This window comes from Bos mutus, chromosome 2 (assembly GCF_027580195.1).
Source record: "Bos mutus isolate GX-2022 chromosome 2, NWIPB_WYAK_1.1, whole genome shotgun sequence".
Classification (NCBI taxonomy): Eukaryota; Metazoa; Chordata; class Mammalia; order Artiodactyla; family Bovidae; genus Bos; species Bos mutus.
Genome location: NC_091618.1, coordinates 117,557,332 through 117,581,226, shown reverse-complemented (window position 1 = coordinate 117,581,226; position 23,895 = coordinate 117,557,332). Strand labels below are relative to the sequence as shown.

Genomic DNA, 23,895 nt, shown 5'->3' with positions numbered 1-23,895 from the left:
TTAAATAACTTCTGTTTTTAATTATAGAAATAATACATACTCTGAAAATTTTTGAAAATCGAAAAATATATAATAAAAAATACATAGAAAAAAACCCTGCAATCTCACAACCAAGATATAAATACTGTTATTATTTTCACATTATATTTGCACATAACTGAACCAATACCATAAAGTATTTGCTTGGCTTTTTATTTTTCTTTTTGGCCTTGCTGCGAGGCTTGGGGGATCTTGGTTTCCTGACCAGGGCTTGAACTTGGGGCCACGGCAGTGAAAGCAGCAAGCCCTAGCCACTGGACTGCAATGGAATTCCCTTGCTTGGCTTTTGAATTGGCAATATGTGAACATGGTAAAGTCAAAAGGTACAGCCACAGGGTATAAAGTGAAAAGTGAGTCTTCTTCTACAAATTCCCTTTGAAAAGGTAAGAACTTGACCAATACTTACATATTTTTCCTGAGCTGGCCAAGGAATGGCTATGTAATTTTGAATATTGCTCTTTTTAATTAATTATCATATGACTTTGGGCATTTCCTCACATCATCAAAATCCCTCCTAAACATTTTACAGGCTACAAAATATATCAGCCTACAGAAGCACTATATCGTTTACTGAACCTTTCCCCTAAATTTAAACCTTGGCAATATTTAGAAATTTTTCATTATAATGAACACTTATGTACACAGATCAACATTTCTGATTATTTATCTGGAATGAATTACTATAAATGAACATAACAATTTACATTTATGTTTTTTTTTTTAAAGTGTTTTTTAAAAAATGTTTTTTAAACATTTATGTTTAAGAAATATTTCCACCATGAAGGAAAAATGTATAGTTACCTTTTTCTTTTTTAGTCCTTGTATCAGTCAAACAGGCTTTGGAGCTCCCCAGAGCAACCAGCCACCTCTGTCTCTCAGCTGCATTCACCGCCTTCATGTAGAAATGCTGCTCTCCTGGAATGATTAATTCCATTCTCGTGTTGTCAGCTGAATGGACTATGATGATAAACAAAGGCGAGATACAGTCACGGACTTAAGTAATTTGGGGAAAATCAAATCATCACTTACTGTTAGAAATTTGAGACCTAAAACAACAAACTTTGATTCAAGATGCAGGCAGTACCACCTCCCTAAGGGGCTATCCAGGGGCACCCTCCAAGCCACCATTCTCACATATACCCAGATGGGCAGTCAAGTGGTGGTAGCACATGAAGAGAAAACAGCCAACAAATTAACTACTGAATGCGAGATCTAAGAACTCCCTCCCTTGGGGCCACCTGTACCACTGCCACACTTCCCATACTTTTTACTAATTTCTCTGAAAGCAGTTTGTGTTTCGGAACACTCCCCACCCCCTACCCAAACCTAGGATCAATTCAATTCAGTTCAGTCGCGTCCCTCTTTGCGACCCCATGAATCACAGCGCGCCAGGCCTCCCTGTCCATCACCAACTCCTGGAGTTCACCCAAACTCATGTGTATAGAGTCAGTGATGCCATCCAGCCATCTCATCCTCTGTCATCCCCTTCTCCTCTTGCCCCCAATCCCTCCCAGCATCAGAGTCTTTTCCAATGAGTTAACTCTTCACATGAGGTGGCCAAAGTACTGGAGTTTCAGCCTCAGCATCGATCCTTCCAATGAACACCCAGGACTGGTCTCCTTTAGGATGGACTAGTTGGATCTCCTGGCAGTCCAAGGGACTCTCAAGAGTCTTCTCCAACACCACAGTTCAAAAGCATCAATTCTTCGGTGCTCAGCCTTCTTCACAGTCCAACTCTCACATCCATACATGACCACTAGAAAAACCATAGCCTTGACTAGACGGACCTTTGTTGGCAAAGTAATAGCTCTGCTTTTGAATATGCTATCTAGGTTGGTCATAACTTTCCTTCCAAGGAGTAAGCGTCTTTTAATTTCATGACTGCAATCACCATCTGCAGTGATTTTGGAGCACCAAAAAATAGGAGCACCAAAAAATAAAGTCTGGCACTGTTTACACTGTTTCCCCATCTATTTCCCATGAAGTGATGGGACCAGATGCCATGATCTTAATTTTCTGAATGTTGAGCTTTGCTTGGCATAAAGTGCAATAAATGGTTAAGTAAAGTAACCTTCCATCAGAACAATAGTCCTCAAGCAATGAGCATCTCATAATAACCGGGAAAACATGAGCATTTTGAAGATCTCCTCTTCCTCTCCACCCTCCTCCTCCTCTCCTACACTACCCCCACCCTGGATCTCAGACAAAAGAAAGCTAACCAAGAATTATACTGAGCCAATCCTCAATCTTTGCTGTAAGATTAATTTCTGTTATATTGTCATTAATCAACAAATATTTACTCTGCTCAGAGCAGTGCTTGTAGAGAGGAAGATAGAAGAGGGGAAAAAAAGGTGTCTTTGCTCTAACAGAGGAAATAATTTTATCCAGGCAACAAACTAATACACTAAAAATAAAGCACTGAAATGTTGAACTCTTTGGTACAGAGACATCATGTGTGATTACAACGAAAGGTAAGAAGCAGCAGAAAGCAAAAAAGTTTAAGGATCTGATGACAGCAGAACTTGGTTAAGAGAAAAATAGCACAAGAAAAGGCCTAGATAACGAACTGAACACAATATGTACTGAGGGTATCAGGAGATAGGCCTAAATAGAGCCTTGTGTTGGATTACAAAATGATATATTCATGAATAAACAAGCTGGGTGGAGTCAAATGATGAGGAGCCCAGAAAGTTTGGCAGAAGCCCTAACTTAGATGATCAATTACTGAAAATACTGACCAGATGCTCAGTGTACAATGGCAAATAAGTACCACAAAAGTTCTGTTATCCTATTATTCTACTTATAAAAACCATTCTTGGGTATTTTGTTGTTGGTCACTAACTCATGTCCGACTCTTTGTGACCCCATGGAATGCAGCACACCAGTCTTCCCTGTCCTTCACTATCTCCCAAGTTTCCTCAAACTCATGTCCATTGAGTCAGTGATGCCATCCAACCATCTCATCCTCTGTCACCCCCTTCTCCTGCTCTCAATCTTTCTCAGCATCAAGATCTTTTCCAATCAGTCAGTTCCTCCCATCAAGTGGCCAAAGTACTGGAGCTTCAGCCAAGCATCAGTTCTTCCAATGAATATTCAAGGTTGATTTCCTTTAGGACTGACTGATTTGATCTCCTTGCTGTCCAAGGGACTCTCAAGAGTCTTCTTCAGCACAATTCACAATTCAAAAGCATCAATTATTTGGAGTTCAGCCTTCTTTATGGTCCAACTCTCACATCCGTACATGACTACTGGAAAAATCACAGTTTTGACTATACGGACCTTTGTCAGGAAAGTGATATCTCTGCTTTTTAATAAATTGTTTAGGTTTGTGATAGGTATTCTTCCAAGGAGCAAGCACCTTTTAATATCATGGCTGCAGTCATTGCCACAGTGATTTTGGAGCCCAAGAAAATAAAATCTGTTACTGCTTCCACTTTTTCCCCATCTATTTGCCATGAAGTGATGGGTCTGGATGCCATGATCTTCGTTTTTGAATGCTGAGTCTTAAGCCAGCTTTTTCACTCCTCTTTTACCCCCATCAAGAGGCCTTTCAGTTCCTCTACTTCCCTTATAGTTTTATAAAATATTGGCTACGTCCCCTGGCTGTACAATATATCCTTGTAACTTATTTATTTCATACACAGTAGTCTGTACCCCTTAATCCCTTACCCCTGTTTTATTCCTTCTCTCTCCCTGCTCCCCAGTGGTAACCACTAGCTTGCTTTCTACATCTCTAAGTCTGCTTCCTTGTACCTTACTATTTTAACAAAGGTCAAGAATAATCTTTTCTAGAACCTCCTGGCAGTCCAGGGGTTAAGACTCCACATTCCCAATGCAGAGGACACAGGTTCAATCCCTGGTCTGGGAACCAAGATCCCACATGACTCATGGAGGAGCCAAAAAAAGGACAGTTTCTTTAATATCCATTAATGTTGAATGTATGAATAAGAAATGCCTCCCTCAGCAACTCCACTCCAGTTCTAGATATATACTGAACAGAAACACAGATATATGTTCAACAAAACAAATACATGAGAATGCTTATGGCAGCTTTACTTATTACAGTCCCTAAACTGAAAAAACACCCATCAATACTAGAATGGAGAGCTAATCACACAATAAAAATATTACATATCAATAAGAATGGTGACTGTTACACAGAACAATTTAGATGGCTTTCACAAACATAATATTTAGTTAAAGAAGCTGGACACACAAAAAAATACTGATCTATTCCATTTATAAAATGCTCAAGAGCAGACAATACTTTATCTATGGTGGTAAAAGTCAGATTAATGGTAACCTTTTAGAGAGATTAGTGGCTCAGGGAACATGATTATTATCCCCGCATCTGGAATGCTGACAATATTCTAATTCTTGATTTGGACTGTAATTACATGATTATATTCAGTATTTTGGCATTCATAAGGCTGAATATTGGAAGATTTATGCCCACTTCTGTATCTTACTCTTTAAACAAACAAGGACAATAAAAATGCTGCCATGGCTTGAAAAAGTTCTAGAGTTGCCTTAGAATTCTGCCACTAATAGTCTTTAAATATCCTCAAGGTTGTCAAATCTTTGAACTTTGAATGCAATTTGATTTATGACAAGAGTCAGTATCTCATTTGGAATCAAATCTGAGGAATAAGATTAAATAAAACCATCATTTTAAAAATAAAAATTCATGCTTTGAATGTGCTTTTCTTGTGTGATTTATAAAAATAAACAAAATTAGTTCAGGGATAAACCTCATATAGTTCAGGGACTACGCATGTAACAGGCCCACCAGGGTGAAGTGTTCCTATATCTTACGTAGCCATGAACCCCTGTGTGGTTTAACACTCCTTGCTCTAGTGCTTTATCTTTTCCTTCAATTCTCTTTAAAGAATTCAATACTTTTCATTATCATTTTCTCTGCTCTCTCCTACCTGCCTGTACCCCACATACCCCAACTATGCACACAAATGAATCAATGGTCCACAAAACCTTCCTTTATGAAAATTACAGCAGGACTTAAACTGCTTTATTTCTCCCCTTTTGAAAAAGCACAGTATGGGGAAAAAAAAAAATGGGGAGGGTAACTTTACAGTAGAGAAATCTGATAGACACTGCTTTAGCCAGGTGGTCAAGGTTAATGTCAAGAGTAATGTGTCAGCTCTCTCAGGTCCTAACTACCAAGATGACCAAAAGAGAAGGAACAATAGCCGTTCCTAAAAGGGCTATAGCCACGTGCAGCCTATTCACTGCACCAGCTCTGCCCATTGTGTGCCCAACGACACCATTAAGGCCATTCAAAAGTTCATCACTGAAAACACAGTAGAGGCCACAGCCATCAGGGACATTTCAGAAGCAAGTGTTCTATGCCTATGTGCTTCCCCAGCTGTACTTATGTTGAAACTACATTCCTGCATGAGTTGTGCCAGTCAGAGGCACAGGACTCATTCTCGTGAAGCCCAGATGGACCAAACACCCCGACCCCAGTTTAGACCTGCAGGAGCTGCCCCATGACCTCCACCAAAGCCCATGTAAGGAGCTAGGTCCTTATACACTGAAGAAAAACCATCCTCTCCAAAAAAATTAAAATAGAAATTATACTTTGGGGAAAAAAAGTGGGCTATCATGTTGATAGCAAGTACTCCTGGTACAATGTGATGAGAAGGGCACTTTACCTCTGTGATCTTCCTCCCTAAAACCCAGAAGCCCAGTCTAATCATGCGGGAAACATCAGACAAATTCCAATAAAGGGACTTCCTACAATATTCCTGATAGTACTCCTGGAAACTCTCAAGATCATAAAAAAAGAAGAAAAGGAAAACATCTCTATAACCCAGAAGAGCTTATCTGCAGTTTAGCAAAAAACCAGAGTTTACAACTCTGAGTTCATACTTCACAAATCTACTTCGCTGGCCTCATCTTCTTTGAGTTGAGCTCCCAATCTTTACAATACCTTTCAATGAGAATGAGAAAAAAAAAAACAAAAAACACTTGTAGACTTAGCATGGACGCTCAAAGTGGCATCCACAAGAAACTGTTATTCAAGTCCAAATTGGAAGACTAACACTTGTACTTTGAATTTCATGTCTAAGTATTTTTATAGAGGGAGAAACATAAAAAACTCGTGCTTAACAACACTAAGTACCATTTCTGAATGCTATGGAGATAAATGGCACTAGAAAATACCTACCTGGTTTTCTCCTCTTTTTGCAGTATGCTGAAGAAACTATCAATTACCTAACTTCAGATTCATCTAGTTCAATATATTCACTTACCTTTAATTTCACAAACTGCCATCTTTATACTTCCTTTGCTTCCTTTGCAAACGTCATCTTGAGAATCATAGTAGGACAGGATTCCATTATCTAAAACAAACCAACGAGGCTGCCAACCTACAAAGATCATAAACAACAAAAGATTGATAAAAAGTTACATTCCTCACACTGAAAACTAGGATTGCAAAATTTACTATCCACGTCATTTCTTGATTCTAAAATAACATTCTAACAATGAAATTTTTAACTGCCAAGATCTGCCCGAAATACTTTTGCATCAATCTCCATTTTGTTGGGAGAGATTTCTGGAGAAACCTCTAGAGCAGCATAAATATGGGGAACGACACCTTTATCCTGCCTCACAATCCTCTCATCAACAACCCATCAGATCCATCTTTAATAATCGCTCTACATACAGAGTGCAACACAAACTGCTCATTTTTTCTAATGGAACGAGTTATGATGTAATGGAAAAAGCAACAGAAGACATGGATGCTAGTTCCAGTTCTACTTTCATTTTTCAGTTGAGTTGCTGTTGTTGTTTAGTTGTTAAGTCATGTCCAACTCTTCTGCAACCCCATGGACAGCAGCCCGCCAGGCTCCTCTGTCCATGGAATTTCCCAAGCAATAAAACTGGAGAGGGTTGCCATTTCCTTCTCCAGGGGATCTTCCCAAGCCAGAGATTGAACCAACGTCTCCTGCCTTAGCAAGCGGATTCTTGAGCCACCTGGGAAGCCCTTTAGTTGAATAACCTGGGAAAAATCTTTTCATCTAATAAATATCAAAAATTTCCAATCTTCAAAATAAGTGGATTGAACAAGAAGTCCTCTCAGGTGCCATCCAGCTGTCTAATTCTGCAATGTGATCTTCCTCTCTTCTATAAAACACTTTGCCTAAGCAAACTCCTAAGAACTTCAAACTATGGTACACTTGCACTCATTTCACATGATAGAAAGGTAATGCTCAAAATCCTTCAAGTTAGGCTTCAGCAGAACATGAGCCAAGAACTTCCAGATGTACAAGCTGGGTTTAGAAAAGGCAGAGGAAACTGCCTGAGATCAAACTGCCAACATTCATTGGATCATAGAGAAAGCAAGAGAATTCCAGAAAAACATCTGCTTCATTGACTACACGAAAGCCTTTGACTGTGTGGATCACAACAAACTGTGGAAAATCTTAAAGAGATGTGAATACCAAACCACCACCGCACCTGTCTCCTGAGAAACTTGTACGCAGATCAAGAAGCAACAGTTAGAATTGGACATGGAACAACAGACTGGTTCAAAACTGGGAAAGGAGTATGACAAGACTGTATATTGTCACTCTGCTTATTTAACTTATATGCAGAGTACATCACATGAAATGCCAGGCTGGATGAATCACAGGCTGGAATATAGATTACTGGGAGAAATAGCAATAACCTCAGATATGCAGATGACACCACCTTAATGGCAGAAAGTGAAGAGGAACTACAGAGTCTCTTCATAAAGGTGAAAGAGGAGAGTGAAACAGCTGGCTTAAAACTCAACATTCAAAAAAACTAAGATCATGGCATCTGGTCCCATCACTTCATGGCAAATAGATGGGGAAAAAGTGGAAGCAGTGACAGACTTTATTTTCTTGGGCTCCAAAATTACTGTAGAAGGTGACTTCAGCCATGAAATTTAAAAGACATTTGCTCCTTGGAAGGAAAGCTATGACAAACTTCAACAGTATATTAAAAAGCAGAGACATCACTTTGCCGACAAAGGTACAGTCAAAGCTACGGTTTTTCCAGTAGTCATGTACAGATGTGAGAGTCGGACCAAAAAGAAGGCTGAGCATCAGAGAACTGATGCTTTCAAATTGTGGTGTTGGAGAAGACTCTTGAGAGTCCCAATCCTAAAGGAAATCAACCCTGAATATTCACTGGATGGACTGAATGTGAAGCTGAAACTCCAATACTTCAGCCAACTGATGCGAAGAGCTGACTCACTGGAGAAGACTCTGATGCTGGGAAAGACTGAGGGCAGGAGAAGGGGATGGAGACAGAGGATGAAATGGTAGAGAGCATCACCGACTCAATGGACATGAGTTTGAGCAAACTCCAGGAGACAGTGAAGGAGAAGGGAGCCAGGCATGCTGCAGTCCAGGGGTTGCAAAGAGTTGGATACAACTTAGCAACTGAACAACAGCCAGAACACCACCACCAACCCCCTTGCACACAGTGAGTGCCAAAAGAATTCCAGTCTCTTACAGAGAAGTTGCATACCCTGTGGTGAGAGCATGGGTTCCCATCACTCCTTTCTCTTTGCCCTGCTTACACAGCACAGGCAGAAGTGCTAGACACTGAAAATAATTCATTTAATTAGTGTTTATTCAGTGCTACAGAACACAACTTATCACAGATTTGGCTCCAATGCAACGGTGGGGATGAGGATGAGGGCTTTCCTTGAAGCTTAACTTCTACTCTTTGCAATCAAACTCAAGTGTTCCCTGAAATCTTATCAAGCATGCACTGATTTACAACGGTTCACTGATTAATAACAGGGTGACCATGCTGGAGGCAGTATGACTGCCCTTGTTCTTTCTGTGACTATTAAATCACCATTCAGCCTGGTCACTTTAGACACTGACTGCTATATGATTAATCAGTTCAGTTTTTATGGGTCAAATAGTACCAAGACAGAGACAGATAGGGAATTCATTCTTAAACCCTGATATAGACTCAGGATTTACCTCCCCAAAAGGTTTTACCGGTTACGCTTTCGAAATGACAATGCTGAGTTATCATAAAAAGATTAAATTTCACAGTAGAGAACATGGTAATATCGTTCAGAGGGATGGATATCCAAAACCAAGTTTCAGATGCTTGGAAAATTCTTTTTATGAAACACTATATTCCTTAATGAGGCCTAGCAAATTGGTACATGAACTTTATCTTGTTCATCACTACATTCCCAGAACGTAGGAAAGATGCCTGGCAGATACCAGGTGCTTAAAAAAAAAAAAAAAATGTGATTGAGTGAATGAATAATTAAATACTAGAAAATTAAGATATTGCCTGTTACCCATGAGAGTATGGGGCTTCCCAGGTGGCTCAGTGGTAAAGAACCCACCTGTAATGCAGGAGAGGTGGGTTCAATCCCTGGGTTGGGAAGATCCCCTGGAGGAGGAAATGGCTACCTACTCTAGTACTCCTGCCTGGAAAATTCCATGGACAGAGGGGCCTGGTGGTCCATGGAGTTGAAGAGTCAGACACAACTGAGCGACTGAGCGCACATATGAGAGCAGAGATATGCAGTTTATCCACGAGAGTATACTGTACTGGGCATGCATAGAAATGATGAAAATGGTTTCTTTCCAAACATTAATTCAGCCTGACAAACTGTAAGCAGCGTACGGTGAAAATGCACTCCTCTACCCCAGGTCCATTGTCTTTATGGAACACATTGTGATTTTGTAAGCTTGCGTTATTGTGATTCAGAATCTCTTTCAAATAAATATTGAGCAGAATGATTCATTTAGAATTTATACCAACTTGAGAGGTGACTATAGTTAAATATATTAATCTAATTAAGACTGCTATTAAGAGCGTCCCTGGTGGCTCAAATGGTAAAGACTGCTATTGACCTTCTCTACATACCTCTTTGAAGAAATAATTAATAAAATCATCTCAACTGATTCACACATATATATGAGGACTATATCTGCAAAAAAGATTCATAGGTATTCCCTTTTTTACTACCTTTTTAAAACACATGTTTTTTAATCTCAAACTATTAAATGTTACTGAAATTCTTATTCTCTACAAAGGATTCTCAAAGAACACTGTCATGGAACTGGAAGGTTCCTTAAAGATCACAGTATGAACAGTCACTCATCCTTCTGACCTAAGATGAACTAAAAGTAATAATAAGCATGCCACTGAGCCAAATTTAAATATTAAGAAGAGCTCTTCCAAATAAAAGATTTCATTTTATCAAACTCCTATGCGCCATACTAGCAGTGAACTTAAATGCTCTACAAAGATAAAAACTTCAAGCACACAAGGTTAAAAGCACAACTAGCTGGAGGGTCACTAGACTACACTTCGTTCCTGGAATAAATTATGACTTATCTTAGTAATCACCCATTGCTCTGGGCTACACATAAGAGGTTCCTCACATGAACTCCCAAGACACTGTGCTTATGCATATTTGCAATGAGATGATTCATTTGCATCTCAAAACATAGTAGCTAGGGTCTCAAAGTTAAACTCAACAGTATATCTGTTCTCACAACTGCCCATGTGAAAATTCGTAATAAAAAAAAATTTGCATCATTTTTCTAATGTTTTTCCTTAAAACATGTTATAGAAATAAAGTGTTTGACATTTTAATGCAACAAAACATCTATGTATCATATAAAGCATTTGCTGCTATAAATCTGTTTTTAGCATTCCAATTAATAAAAAAAAGAGACAATTGTAGCTCAGTGCTTATGTCTTAAAAAGTGTTCATGTGCAGATTTTGCACAAGTTTAGATGTACACAAGATGAACGTACCATACAATTGCTTTTGGCTGAGTGAACAAGCAGGCAGCAAATACTGGCCTATTACACTAAACCAAGATACCTGTTTGCCATTTAACCATATTTTAAATCCATTCCTTTTCCTCTAATTTAGTGAGATCATAGAATTCTGGAGTTGAAAAACACCTTCAGGATAAACTAGTTGATAGTTGATCACCCTGGCACTATCAGTCTCAGATCTTGAGAGAAAAAATGATTTGTTCTTACCATTAGTTGATGGCAGGGATGGGACTACAACTCAGATTTAAGTCTCTTTTAATAAGCCAGACTGTTGGTGTTACGGAAAAGAGCCCTTCCCGGCTGGTCTCTCATTGCTGCAGAAACACCTAGCTTTTTGGAATTATTCCTTTCAATCCACCTCACGAGTGAAACTGACTTGCCGGCTCCACCTTCTTTCCTGTACTTTCTCCCACAATTTCTCGCACACTTAACTGAATTCCAAAGCACAAGCATAACTCATTGACAATCAACCTCTAAGAGAATATGATCTTGGAAAAGCTTCCAAAATCTTGCTTGTTATGCTCGAACGACTTCAACAAGAGAACTTTTAAAATAAACCGTGTTGCTAAACAAAATTAAAAGATATAGTGAAAAGATTTCTTAAAACGAAAACTTGATCTTAAAGGGTTCATTCCAGTCCTATGTCCCAACAACTCAGTTATTAACAGAATACTGCATTAAGTGCGAGTAAAGACAGAGATTGCATCAACATATGTAGAGTAAGAATGGTTCCGGAAGCTAGAGGAGGAAAGAGAAGTATTATTACACAGGCAAAGAAGTGGTCAGGTGCACTTCCCACCGTCAGGAGGATGGTGCGCAGTCTCGAACTATCCCCTCAAGAAGCCAAATGGGTACTTACAAGGGACAGAGAGAGGGATTAAACCCGGAAACCAAACAGCCGGTTTCGCTGTGGGGTTCCCCCTGGCAGGCAAAGGAAGGAGGAGTCCCTGACCCGCCTTCTCCTCAGCCTGCCCGCCGGAGCCCCCCGCCGCCCCCCGGGACACCCGACCCCATCATACCCGTCAGATAGTTGGTCCACTTGTACAGAACCCCCTCCATGCTTCACAGCCCTGCGCCGAGCATCCTCCTGGCCCAGCGCCAGCCGAAGTGATGCGGGAAACGCAGAGCCTGGGCAACCCCTCCCCGCCCGCCCGGGCCCCGCCCCCGGCGCCCCCAGCGCCCCCAGCCGGCACCAAGCCGCCCTCAGGCCGCGCGCGCCGCAGGGACGTGGCGGCCCTCAAAGGCCCGGACGGCGGCCGCTGCGTGGAGCTCGGGAGCCGCGAGACGTGGGCTCAGGCATCCCCGGGCTAGCTCCCGAGGAGGCGGCGGCAAAATCGCGACCCCGACCGGCCTTCCGTTCGCGTTTCCGCTGCCGAGCGCTCCCTCCTTCTAGCCCGCCTTCCTTCCACCCCGGGTTGCCCGTTTATTTTCATTGACCCCGACGTCGCTTTCACTTCCTGGATGAAAGGGGCCGGCGCGTCCCGGGAAACCCCTCCCCGGCGGCGGGGCTGGAGGAGCGGGCGCGGCCTACAGCCCCTTCACCGAGCCAGAGGCTACGCGAAGAGGGCGGGCCAGAGTCCTGACTCCTCCTCATTCTCCTACAGACCCTTGGCTGGCGTCTTACGGGATCCCACTCTCATCCCGGACGCTGAGTCCTGGGCCGACCGCTCCCCGGTATTCTGGGGCCTAAGCCTCAGGGCCCAGAACTAGCGCACGCAGACTCCACTGTGCTCGCAGCCCCTGAACCAACCCGAGGACTAGCCCCCAGCGCATTCGTCAGTCAGGCGCTGATTTAGGTCTCTCAGGTTTTCCCGTTATTGAGCCTCCGGTCCCTCCGGTGGTTGCTTTTAAAAAAATTAAAGATTTCCTATTTATGTTAACTTTGCATCTTCTTCACATTCGGGGGATCTGAGAAATTATCTCCTAGGAAGGTGGTGTGCCTCTGAGAGTCTTCCGGCAGGGAACAGAGAGGGGCCCCAAGGAATTGTCACCACGCAATATATCTTAGCCACTACTTCATTTAGAACATAAAACATGGGAGCAAGCTTTGGAGTTTATTTAAAAAATGAAAGTCTCCCCTCGCTTTTAGGATTTTTTAAAATTCTATTTGGAAATGACCATCCTTATGTATGCTGCTGCTGCTGTTTAATCTTAAACTGTGTCAACTCTTTGCGACCCATGGATTATAGCCCGCCAAGCTCTTCTGTCCACAGGATTTCCCAGGCAAAAATACTGGAGTGGGTTGCCATTCCTTCTCCAGGGTTATCTTCGCGACCCAGGGATCGAACCCACATCTGGAGCCCTATCCCCATGTATAACTGACAATAATTTTCAGATGTATGGAATTTTGCACACTTTAAAGCTTAAAGCAGCCTCACTGATGCTGCTTTTCTTAGCATCACCGAGGTAGGTAATATCTCCCATTGGAGAACCAGGCTTTAGCTGAAGTCCTAGTTTGGGTAAGAGTATTCGCCTGGAAATACAGTGAATTGATGGTTAGATGGCCAGATGGATATGATAATATACAAGTAGTGGGTTTAAGACCGCGGTGATGGGATAGTAAAATTCATTGTATATATTATAAAGTTTTTCTACTAAAATGTCGAAGGTGAGCATATACGACTCAAAAACTCATATACGACTTTTGTGTCAGACTTGGTCATATCCCTGCTGCGTATTAACTATGTGAGATTAAAATAGAATGCCCAAGACTCAAATTACCTCGTTTTCTCGTCTGTGGAACGTGGATAATGACATCTCAAAGAGTTGGTAAGAAAAGCAACAGCATGAAATTTACCCGCACCTCAGTTCAGTTCAGTCGCTCAGTTGTGTCTGACTCTACACAACCCCATGGACTGCAGTACACCAGGCTTCCCTGTCCATCATCTCCCATAGCTTACTCAAACTCATGTCCATTGAGTCGGTGATGCTATCCAACCATCTCATCCTCTATTGTCCCCTTCTCCTCCCACCTTCAATCATTCCCAGCATCAGGGTCTTTTCAAGTGAGTCAGTTCTTCACATCAGGTGACCAAAGGACTGGAGTTTGTTTCAGCATCAGTCCTTCCAATGAATATTCAGGACTGATTTCTTTTAGGATGGACTGGTTGAATCTGCTTGCAGTCCAAGGGACTCTCAAGGGTCTTCTCCAACACCACAGTTCAAAGGCATCAATTCTTCAGCGCTCAGCTTTCTTTATAGTCCAATTCTTACATCCATACATGACTACTGGAAAAACCAAAGTTTTGACTAGACTGACCTTTGTTGGCAAAGTAATATCTCTGCTTTTTAATATGCTGTCTAGGTTGGTCATAACTTTTCTTCCAAGGAGCAAGTGTCTTTTAATTTCCTGGCTGCAGTCACCATCTGCAGTGATTTTGGAACCCAAGAACATAAAGTCTGTCACTGTTTCTATTGTTTCCCCATTGATCTGCCACGATGGGACCAGATGCTTAGTTTTTTTAATGTTAAGTTTTAAGCCAACTTTTTGACTGTCCTCTTTCACTTTCATTAAGAGGCTGTTTAGTTCTTCGCTTTCTGCCATAAGGGTGGTGTCATCTGCATATCTGGGGTTATTGATATTTCTCCCAGCAACCTTGATTCCAGCTTGTGCTTCATCCAGCCCAGCATTTCTCATGATATAAGTTAAATAAGCAGGGTGACAATATACAGACTTGACATACTCATTTCCCAATTTGGAACCATCTGTTGTTTCATGTCCAGTTCTAACTGTTGCTTCTTGACCTGCATACAGATTTCTCAAGAGCCAGGTCAGGTGGTCTGGTGTTCCCATCTCTTTCAGAATTTTCCACAGCTTGTTGTGATCCACAGAGTCAAAGGCTTTGGCATAGTCAATAAAGCAGATGTTTTTCTGGAACTTTCTCGTTTTTTCGAAGATCCAACAGATGTTTTCTATTTGATCTCTGGTTCCTCTGCCTTTTCTAAATCCAGCTTGAACATGTGGAAGTTCACAGTTCACGAACTGTTGAAGCCTGGCTTGGAGAATTTTCAGCATTACTTTGCTAGCGTGTGAGATAAGTGCAAATGTGCGGTAGTTTGAGCATTCTTTAGCATTGCCTTTCTTTGGGATTGGCATGAAAACTGATTTTTTTCCAGTCCTGTGGCCCCTGCTGAGTTTTCCAAATTTGCTGGCATATTGAGTGCTGCACTTTCACAGCCCTCAAATCAAGGGCGACCCCAAGTGGGGAAGGAAGGAAAATGCAAACCTGTAGCCGGTCCCAAATCGCTAGTCAGCTCTGCGGAAAGGCTTTTAACCAGAGGGAGCAGGGGCACCTGTTTACTAGTATGTGGCTTAGCCTGAAACCTCTTAATGTATGACTCTGACCTTAAGAAGGCGCTTCAGGGAAACCCCCAAAACAAGATTGCCTCTCCCGATGCGCACTAGTTCTCTAGGAATCTGAGGAGAAGCCTTTCACAGCCAATCGTGTATTCCTGATTACAACCTCCCACCGTAGTCTTTTTATTTCGTTTTTCGCCAGTTTCAAAAAATAAAAGAGAGAACTTTACTATCGAACCCTGAGGAAACTGGCTGTAAATATGAGGACTTGGAAAGGAGATGCAATGCAAAAGTACAGTGTTGCCTTAGGGACTGAGAACCGTCCGTGAAAGCGCGGGGTACCACAGGGGTGCAGCCAGCAGCCAACTGACACAAATTCCAAGGGTTGGGCTCGCCGCAGGGGGAAGGGGCGGTGCTACGCTTCACCCCGCCCCTGGCCCTTTGTGACGTAGGACAATGCTCGCCTGCCACGCGTCGGAAATGGGCTACAGCTGCTACCACCCGCCTGCAACTGACACGCTTGCGGGAACGCAGTGATCATCTGGGGGGTGAATCCAGGAATCATGCATTTCTTATTCAGATTAATCCTTTTCTTTTACGTGTGGGGCATTTTTACTGCTCAGGGACAAAAGGCAGAGGAGACCACAGAGGAAGTGAAAATAGAAGTTTTGCATCGTCCAGAAAATTGTTCTAAGACAAGCAAAAAGGGAGACCTGCTAAATGCCCATTACGACGGCTTCTTGGCTAAAGACGGCTCGAAATTCTACTGCAGGTAGGATATGATGAGAACAGCTCCCGAGTCCAGTTGATGCACTAAATCTAACCTCCCTCCACCAACCAGAAGCCTAATTTACTGGGTTGTTTGAGGTTGATTTTGAACAGTAAGAGTTCAGCCTTTCTGAACTTTCTAGGAGGAAAATAGGATTTGACACAGTATTTCCCTATTATGTGGAATATTATTTTTTAAATTACGGAAAATGTTGGCCCAAGAAATTATTAAAAATACACTACATCTATACGCTCTCCTCACCACTGCCTATCGTAGTAAGTCAAGGTACTGTTTTTAAGAATGTTCACACTTTTCCTTTGCTGTGGGTTGGAGTCTCCTTACAGAGGATTATGTAGAATAGTTTATCTGGCCTTCAGAAGCACAATATTTACTGACTGGAGGCCGCTTTCCACTACTAGAAGCCACTACAATGACTTTTCTCTGGTGATTTTCAGACCCTGTGTCTCTGTGCCCTGCCCCTTCGTCCCACCACTACTTACTCTGATTTAATTGATGTTTTATTACTCAGAGATAGAATGTCTTTTCTCCTTCTGTGCTACTTCCCTATAAAAATAAGATTGGGGAAAGTTAATTCTTTCCATTTAGAAGAAAATAGAGAGATTTATTAAGAAGATACAAATTTTAATCGTGATTCAAATGACTTTTTGAGGCTAAACCTGGACCATCCATTTTTTTTTGGAATAAATACAGAATGGTTAAATACGTAATTTGGACAAACTATGCAGTTAGGGGCAGGAGACCCATTAAAAAGTTAACTGTTGAGTAGTTTTTGTAAAGATGACAAGAAAAAAGAAAATGAGATGACTCCTAATGACTGCTGCTGCTGCTAAGTCACTTCAGTTGTGTCCGACTCTGTGCGACCCCATAGACGGCAGCCCACCAGGCTTCCCGTCCCTGGGATTCTCCAGGCAAGAACACTGGAGTGGGTTGCCACCTCCTCCTTAAATGCATGAAATTGAAAAGTGAAAGTGAAGTCGCTCAGTCCTGTCTGACTCTAGCGACCCCATGGACTGCAGCCTACCAGGCTCCTCCGTCCATGGGATTTTCTAGGCAAAAGTACTGGAGTGGGGTGCCATTGCCTTCTCCGCTCCTAATGACTAGCTTTGGGCAAATCAAACCTCTGTCTGGCTATTATGAGGAAAGTTTGAGCCAAAGACCCCACAATGGGATTCCGAATGAGTCTTAATATAGGAAAAGACATGGTTAGAGAGGTTTCCAGTTTTACATAGGAACTAAATATTCAGCTGTATTTTAAAGTTTGATTTTATTTTCCTTCAAATCAACTTACCTGGTTGCTGTTTTTAATTACAGCCGGACACAAAATGAAGGCCACCCCAAATGGTTTGTTCTTGGTGTTGGACAAGTCATAAAAGGCCTAGACATTGGGATGATGGATATGTGTCCTGGAGAGAAGCGAAAATTGATTATACCTCCTTCATTTGCATATGGAAAGGAAGGCTATGGTAAGGTAAAAATATGGTAAAAATAAATCATACACTTCTGGGTATATAGTCAAAAAAATTGAAAGCAGACTCTCAAAGTTACTATGAGTAACTCATCGTTACAACTATGTTCACAGCAGCATTAGTCAAAATAGCCAAAAACTGAAAATAACCCAGATGTCGATTGGCATAAGAATGGATAAACAAAATGTGGTATATACATTCAGTGGAATATTATTCAGCCTCAAAAACAAAAGAAATTCGGATATATGCTACAACATGGATGAACCTTGAATACATTATGCTAAGTGAAATAAGCCAAACACAAAACCAATACTGTATGATCCCACTTATATAAAGTACCTAGAATAGTCAAATTCATAGAGCCAGGAAGACCAGGGTGGTTGCCAGAGCCAAGGGAGAGAGGGTGGAATATAGGCAGTTGTTATTTAATAGGTGTAGAGTTTCAGTTCTGCAAGATGAAATAGTTCTAGAGACTGGGTGCAATGTGGATATACTTACCACCACTGAACTAATTCTACACTTAAAATGGTTACAATGATAAATTTTATTTTAATTGTGTTTTCCCACAATTAAAAGTTTTGAATCACTAAAAAAATGAAAAATCATAACAGGGAGGCCTGGCGTGCTGTGATTCATGGGTCACAAAGAGTCAGACACAACTGAGCAACTGATCTGATCTGATCTGATCTGATAGGGTCCAATAAACTTTAGCTATATGGAATCCAGTCCAGCCCAGTTCTCTCTTTTTACATATCGAGAAATTAAGCCATTGTCCCAATACAAGTCTCTGGCCAGAGTTCTTTACTCCCCACAGAGGCAATATTCATAATTACAGTGTATATTTTATCAACTCTACCTTAGTCATTTAAGTATGTTATTTTATTAATTATTATATAAATGTCTATAGAAAAAACTTTTTGTAAGGAGTACCAAAGTCAAATTCATAAAACTCAGGAAACTGGAACTTATGATTTTAAAGTAAAAGGACAGCACTGGAACATTGTAGAAAGAACATCTGAAACATAACAAGCTATTAGTCACTACTATCCAAATTCAGGAGAAGCCTTGAAATATAGAAAAATGAACAGCTTCTTTCAATATATTGCTATTTTTAAAATCCTTGAGTAAGCTATGAGAACCTAGGTTAAGCAGATAAATGAGGAAAATGTTTGCAGCATGTATAAACATATATGATGACCTGTCCTAGAAATAGGCAACTTCATAAACAAGTGGCCCACTCACCAAAAAATATAAATGAGTGGATAAAGATGTGCTATAGATACACACACCACACACACACACACACACACAATGGAATATTTCTCAGCCATAAAGAGGAAAGAAATCTTGCCATGTGCAACCACATGGATGGACCTAAAGGGTATTATGCTAACTGAAAATAAACCAGACAGACAAAGGCATGTATTAATTTTTCCAAAATTAAATTTTTAAAAATCACTAAAGTGGGGCTTCCCAGGTGGCTCCAAATGGTAAAGAGTCTGCCTGCAGTGCAGGAGACCTGGGTTCGATGCCTGGGTTGGGAAGATCCCCTGGGGAAGGAAATGGCAACCCACTCCAGTATTCTTGCCTGAAGAATTCCATGGACAGAGGAGCCTGGTGGGCTACAGTCCATGGGTCACAAAGAGTCAGACACAACTAACCGACTACCAAACACAAAAGTGGAGCAGAACAGAAAAAAATTTTTAAGAGGGGAAAATGGGTGGTATGGGTGGTATGGCAGAGAGCTGGTCTCTAGCATTCTCAGTTGGGTCCTTTCTTCCTTTTACTGTGTGAAAACTAGAAAGATTTTTTTTTTGGCTGTGCCCTGTGGTCTGCAGGAATCTTAGCTCCCGGACGAGGGATCAAACCCTGTGCTCCCTGCAGTAGAAACACAGGATCTTAAACACTGGACCTCCAGAGAATTCCCTAAAGAATTTTTACCACCTCATTTTAGTTTGAGTCCTTCTTAACCCCAGCTATTTGAAATATTTAGTATATAAAGTAATTAAGGGTTTCTAAATGAAATATTGTCTTTACACCCTAATATTTCATTGAAATGGCAGGCCCTCTTTAAGGCTGTTGTTTTACTCATTAGAAGAGCTGGTTCCCTTGCCTATTCTTTCCAGCAGGAACAAGGATCACTGCCCCCAAATTGGACTGGAGGGATGTTAGTGATACAAATCAGACTCAGATTTAAAACTCCTAAAGAGACAGTCCAGATAACTACATCTTCACTTTCAAAGTTTTTTGCCACTCATTTGATTCCATCAAAATAGCTCCCACAAAACCATAATTAAGGTATCCTATTTTTAGTTGTAAAGGAGCCTAGGAGAGAGAGAATTGAAGATAAGTTAAATTGAATGTAATCTTGTCCTAAAAACGGTGTCATAGACTGAGCCCAATTCTAGATAAACTAATACAGGCAGAGTTCGCCTTTCAGCCTCCTTAAATCTCATTTTCAGAGTTTCTCTTGCTGTCTTGTAGACAAGAGAGCATTCTACCTGCTACAAGAGCACCCACATCTCTTGTCAACTGGTGCTCATACTAGGTCCTGTTACCACATGGCAAATGATTACTAATTTTATCCTTATTGTAAACTAATTTATGCTTATATATGAATGACTACCCAGGCAACCTAAGCTATTAATAAGCTAGACCCTTGTAGCAAAAATGTATAAATTTGACGTGAAGAAGCTAGTTCATACTCAGTTTGAGGTGTCTTCAATAAATATAATGAACCTCACTAGTATAACAATGTCACCAAAACCTCCATCTTACATGTAAGGAAACTGAAGCCCAACAAAACTGTGTTCTTTGGAATGTAGCTAACTGCTAGTTTACCTGTATTATTTATAATAAATTACTAATAGCTTGAATTCAATAATTTTAAAAGCTGCTGTGCAGACCATAAGCAACTGCTTAACACACAATATCTTGATTGAATAAGCTTTTCTAAATAAATAGTTATTAAGACCTAACCTAAGCTGTAACTTTATTTTAGGTAGTACTTGAAGAAGTCTTTTCTTCTGCACAATATTCTTGCCTAATGTCACAGAGCACCTCTGCATGTCTTGAAATGCATGTGATTTGTTAGTGCTTTAACTAACAGTACATGTGGTATGTATAGATTCTTTACATTAACTCCTAAGTCTTCTGATCTTCTAAATACAAGTAATTCTATAGTAAATGCATGTTTTTCTCTTCTTTATACTATCATTTTTTAGTAAGATAAAACTAACTGGCAATTTATTCTATGTTTACAGTTGAATTTGGGGGGAACTTCAACTTGTAATAGTTTTCCTTAAGAATTTTGAATTTGTTTTTAATTATTGTCAGGAAAAGTTTTTCTTCTGTCATAAAGAGATCTTAATGAGACAGAATGGGGATGGATCTTGTAAAATTATCATTGACTCAATCTTTTACTCTAAAAGTTAGGTAATGTATGTTGGTTGGGATGGTCACATTAGTCATGTGATATATGGGTAGATTTTTGTGTGTCCTGGTTTGGAGATGACTGATCTACTTCCAGAGAAGGCGATGGCACCCCACTCCAGTACTTCCTTTGGCTGTAACTTTCGAGCTTTTTTCTTTGAATTATATAAATATTTTAGCAAGAATCCTCCACTTTTTCATTAAAAAATTAGTTTTCATTGAAGAACAAACAGCCATTTTTTAAGATAAGTGATAGACACCATTCATTCAACAAATATTTGAGTAACTATATTTTTGAGTACCTATATATTTGAGTGGTGACAAAAGCCACCCACTGCCAGTCACTTTTATGAATGGCCATCTGAAGAGGCCATAGCTTGCTAAAATCATCTGTGACATTACTTAATTGGCTAACTTTATTAAAGGGAACTATTTAACTTAATACTTAAAAGAGTTTTTTTGTGATTAGAATTTTCTTCATGAAATTGTTACTAGTTTGTTCTGTTATTGCAGTATTTTTTGTCTATATGACAAATCTGACAAACAGGTATATTAAGACATATATTTTATTCATATTTCCAAATAACTGAACAAAATCATTTTCTAAAAGATACTGATCTTTGAAATATTTCTGACTGTGAATTTCTTCTCTGCGCTAGCTCTTTCTTGTATAATGCTGGAGTATATTATTAAAAATTACATGAATTATATTTATTTAAATTTAATCAGGAAATGGTCCCCTAAGTCTTTAGAACTTACTTGTTTTGAAAACATATGAGAAAAGTGTTCCTAAGAAATATTTAGAAAGCAATTTTTATAAATATGAAATAATACAATCATAATGCTATCATGGCTATTTGTAAATAAATATTTGACCATTATCCTCATGAAAGTTAAACTGTTAAAATTCATACCTTTAGCAGAAGGCAAGATTCCACCTGATGCAACATTGATTTTTGAGATTGAACTTTATGCTGTGACCAAAGGACCACGAAGCGTTGAAACGTTTAAACAGATAGACACGGACAATGACAGGCAACTTTCTAAAATTGAGGTAATTCAAACAGATTTCATATGGACAGTACTCTAAATTGTTATTCCCATTTAGATACATCTGTGTTAAAGCTATTATGTTTACTTCTATCTAGCATGGGCTAATTAATTTGCTTTCATAGAGCTAATTACAGAAATATTAAATTCTAAGAAGAAAATGTTCTTGTTTATTTTTTTGTTGTTGTTCTTGTTTAATATAAAAGTTGAAAGGGAGTCAACCTGTTTAATTTCCTTTCTTCCCTGCAAGAGGGTCATTAAAATACCAAACTAATCTCTACAGGCATCATGACTCTAAAAATAGAGTCATGTGACCCAGCAATCCCATTCCTGGACATAGATACAGACAAACCTATAATTTGAAAAGCTAACAGGCACCCCTGTTCATTGCAGCACTATTTACAATATCCAAGACACAGAAGCACCCTAAATGTCCACTGGCAGACAAATGGATAAAGATGTGGTATACATACATACATACAATAGAATATTACTTAGCCATAAAAAAGAATGAAATAATGCCATTTGCAGCAACGTAAGTGGACATAGAGATTATCATACTAAATGAGCTGAAAGACAAATATCATATGGTATCACTTACCTATGGAATCTAAAAAAATGATACAAAATAGAAACAGACTCACAGACATAGAAAACAAACTATGGTTACCAAAGGGGAAAGGAAGAGGGAAAGGATAAACTGGGAATTTGGGATTAACAGATCCACACTACTATATATAAAATAAACAAGGACCTATTGTACAGCATGTGTGTGCATGCATGCTCAGTTGCTCAGTCATGTTTGACTCTGACCCCATGGACTGTAGCCCGCCAGGCTCCTCTGTCCATGGAATTCTCCAGGCAAGTACAGTGGAACAGGTTGCCATTAACATTCAGATGTTAATCTCTGAGTATGTACCATTAACCATCTATAACCTCAGGGAAGCTAATTTGAAGATCTGTTTCTCTTCAGAAAATTGCTTCAAAGGTTGAAAAAAATAAAACCTCAAATAGCCTTTTAAATTTTTGTATCACGTATAATAAGTAGTCTGAGATATGTTTCTTGAAAGTTTTCTCAGAGTTTCTGGAAATTTATTGTGGTGTCTTTTTTATTAAAGCAACATTATTTTGGCCCTCTAGATAAGTCATTACCTGAAAAAGGAATTTGAAAAAGATGAGAAGCCACGTGACCAGTCATATCAGACTGCAGTTTTAGAGGATTTTTTTAAGAAGAACGACCATGATGGTGATGGCTTCATTTCTTCTAAGGAATACAATGTCTATCAACATGATGAACTATAGCATATTTTTATTTCTAAATTTTCTTAGCTATTTACTGTATTTTATATATAAAACAAAGTCACTTTTCTCTGCATTGTATTTTCTGTTTTTCCCTCATGAACATATTTTGATCCTTCAATACATGTAATATTGGAATAATAAATGTGAGGCTTTTTTGCAAAATTTAACTTTCAAATAGGCATGATTGTGTTTCCTATTGCTTTATTCTGTTAACATGAATTGCAGTACCATGAAATCGACCTCTGCATCGTATTAGGCAATTTTTTCCCCTTCAAGTTATAGGAAGACACCTCTGTCATAATTTACAAGTTCTTCCCAACTCTAACCTTAACAGCATGTATAGATACGTAAATACTCAATCTTTAATATTTAAAGTACCCCATATTTTAAACATATTTAATAGGAACCCAAGAATTAACATTTCACTTGTTTTATACATTTCATAGCATTACAGACAGTAAGATATAAAAATCTACCAGGCTTCCCTGGTGACCAGTGGTTAAAACTCTGAGCTTCCACTACAGGGGAAATGGGTTCACATTTCACATGGCACAGCCAAAAGTAAAATCATATGACCCAGGAATCTTCCTTTAGGATGCGTGCAGGAAAGTACTAGTTATAATAATATGTCCCACAGCGAGCCTCAACACAGTGTCTGTACTTTATGGTGCAAGCTTCTGGCCTTGGGTATTTGT

The 23,895-nt window shown here is 39.9% G+C and overlaps 2 protein-coding genes and 1 pseudogene across 5 annotated transcripts in view; 2 read left to right on the top strand and 1 right to left on the bottom strand.

Moving 5' to 3' along the window:
* PLEKHA3 (pleckstrin homology domain containing A3) overlaps positions 1–12,311 on the bottom strand; it is a 28,404-nt gene extending 16,093 nt beyond the window's left edge. The window contains exons 1-3 of one of the 2 annotated variants that reach the window (XM_070359050.1): positions 11,883–12,311; positions 6,312–6,428; positions 841–996 (exon numbers count right to left, since the gene is read on the bottom strand). In XM_070359050.1, the coding sequence (XP_070215151.1) occupies positions 841–996; positions 6,312–6,428; positions 11,883–11,922 (313 nt within the window). In that variant the 5' untranslated portion in view covers positions 11,923–12,311. The remainder of the gene's footprint in view (positions 1–840; positions 997–6,311; positions 6,429–11,882) is intronic. The other variant, XM_005907522.2, reaches the window with a different exon arrangement.
* LOC102273479 (small ribosomal subunit protein eS26 pseudogene) lies at positions 5,095–5,571 on the top strand (annotated as a pseudogene).
* Positions 12,312–15,613: 3,302 nt separating the features above from the next.
* Positions 15,614–23,367, top strand: FKBP7 (FKBP prolyl isomerase 7). Of its 3 annotated transcripts, none has more exons than XM_005907521.3 (4): positions 15,614–15,932; positions 17,262–17,413; positions 21,772–21,902; positions 23,039–23,367. In XM_005907521.3, exons 1-4 carry the CDS (start codon positions 15,724–15,726, stop codon positions 23,198–23,200), a joined length of 654 nt encoding a protein of 217 aa, XP_005907583.2. In that variant the 5' UTR covers positions 15,614–15,723; the 3' UTR covers positions 23,201–23,367. The 3 variants fall into 3 exon arrangements, with proteins under 3 accessions (XP_005907583.2, XP_070237268.1, XP_005907582.2); XM_005907520.3 differs by having other exon boundaries at positions 15,617–15,932; positions 21,769–21,902; XM_070381167.1 differs by lacking the exon at positions 21,772–21,902.
* The last annotated feature ends 528 nt before the right edge of the window (positions 23,368–23,895 follow it).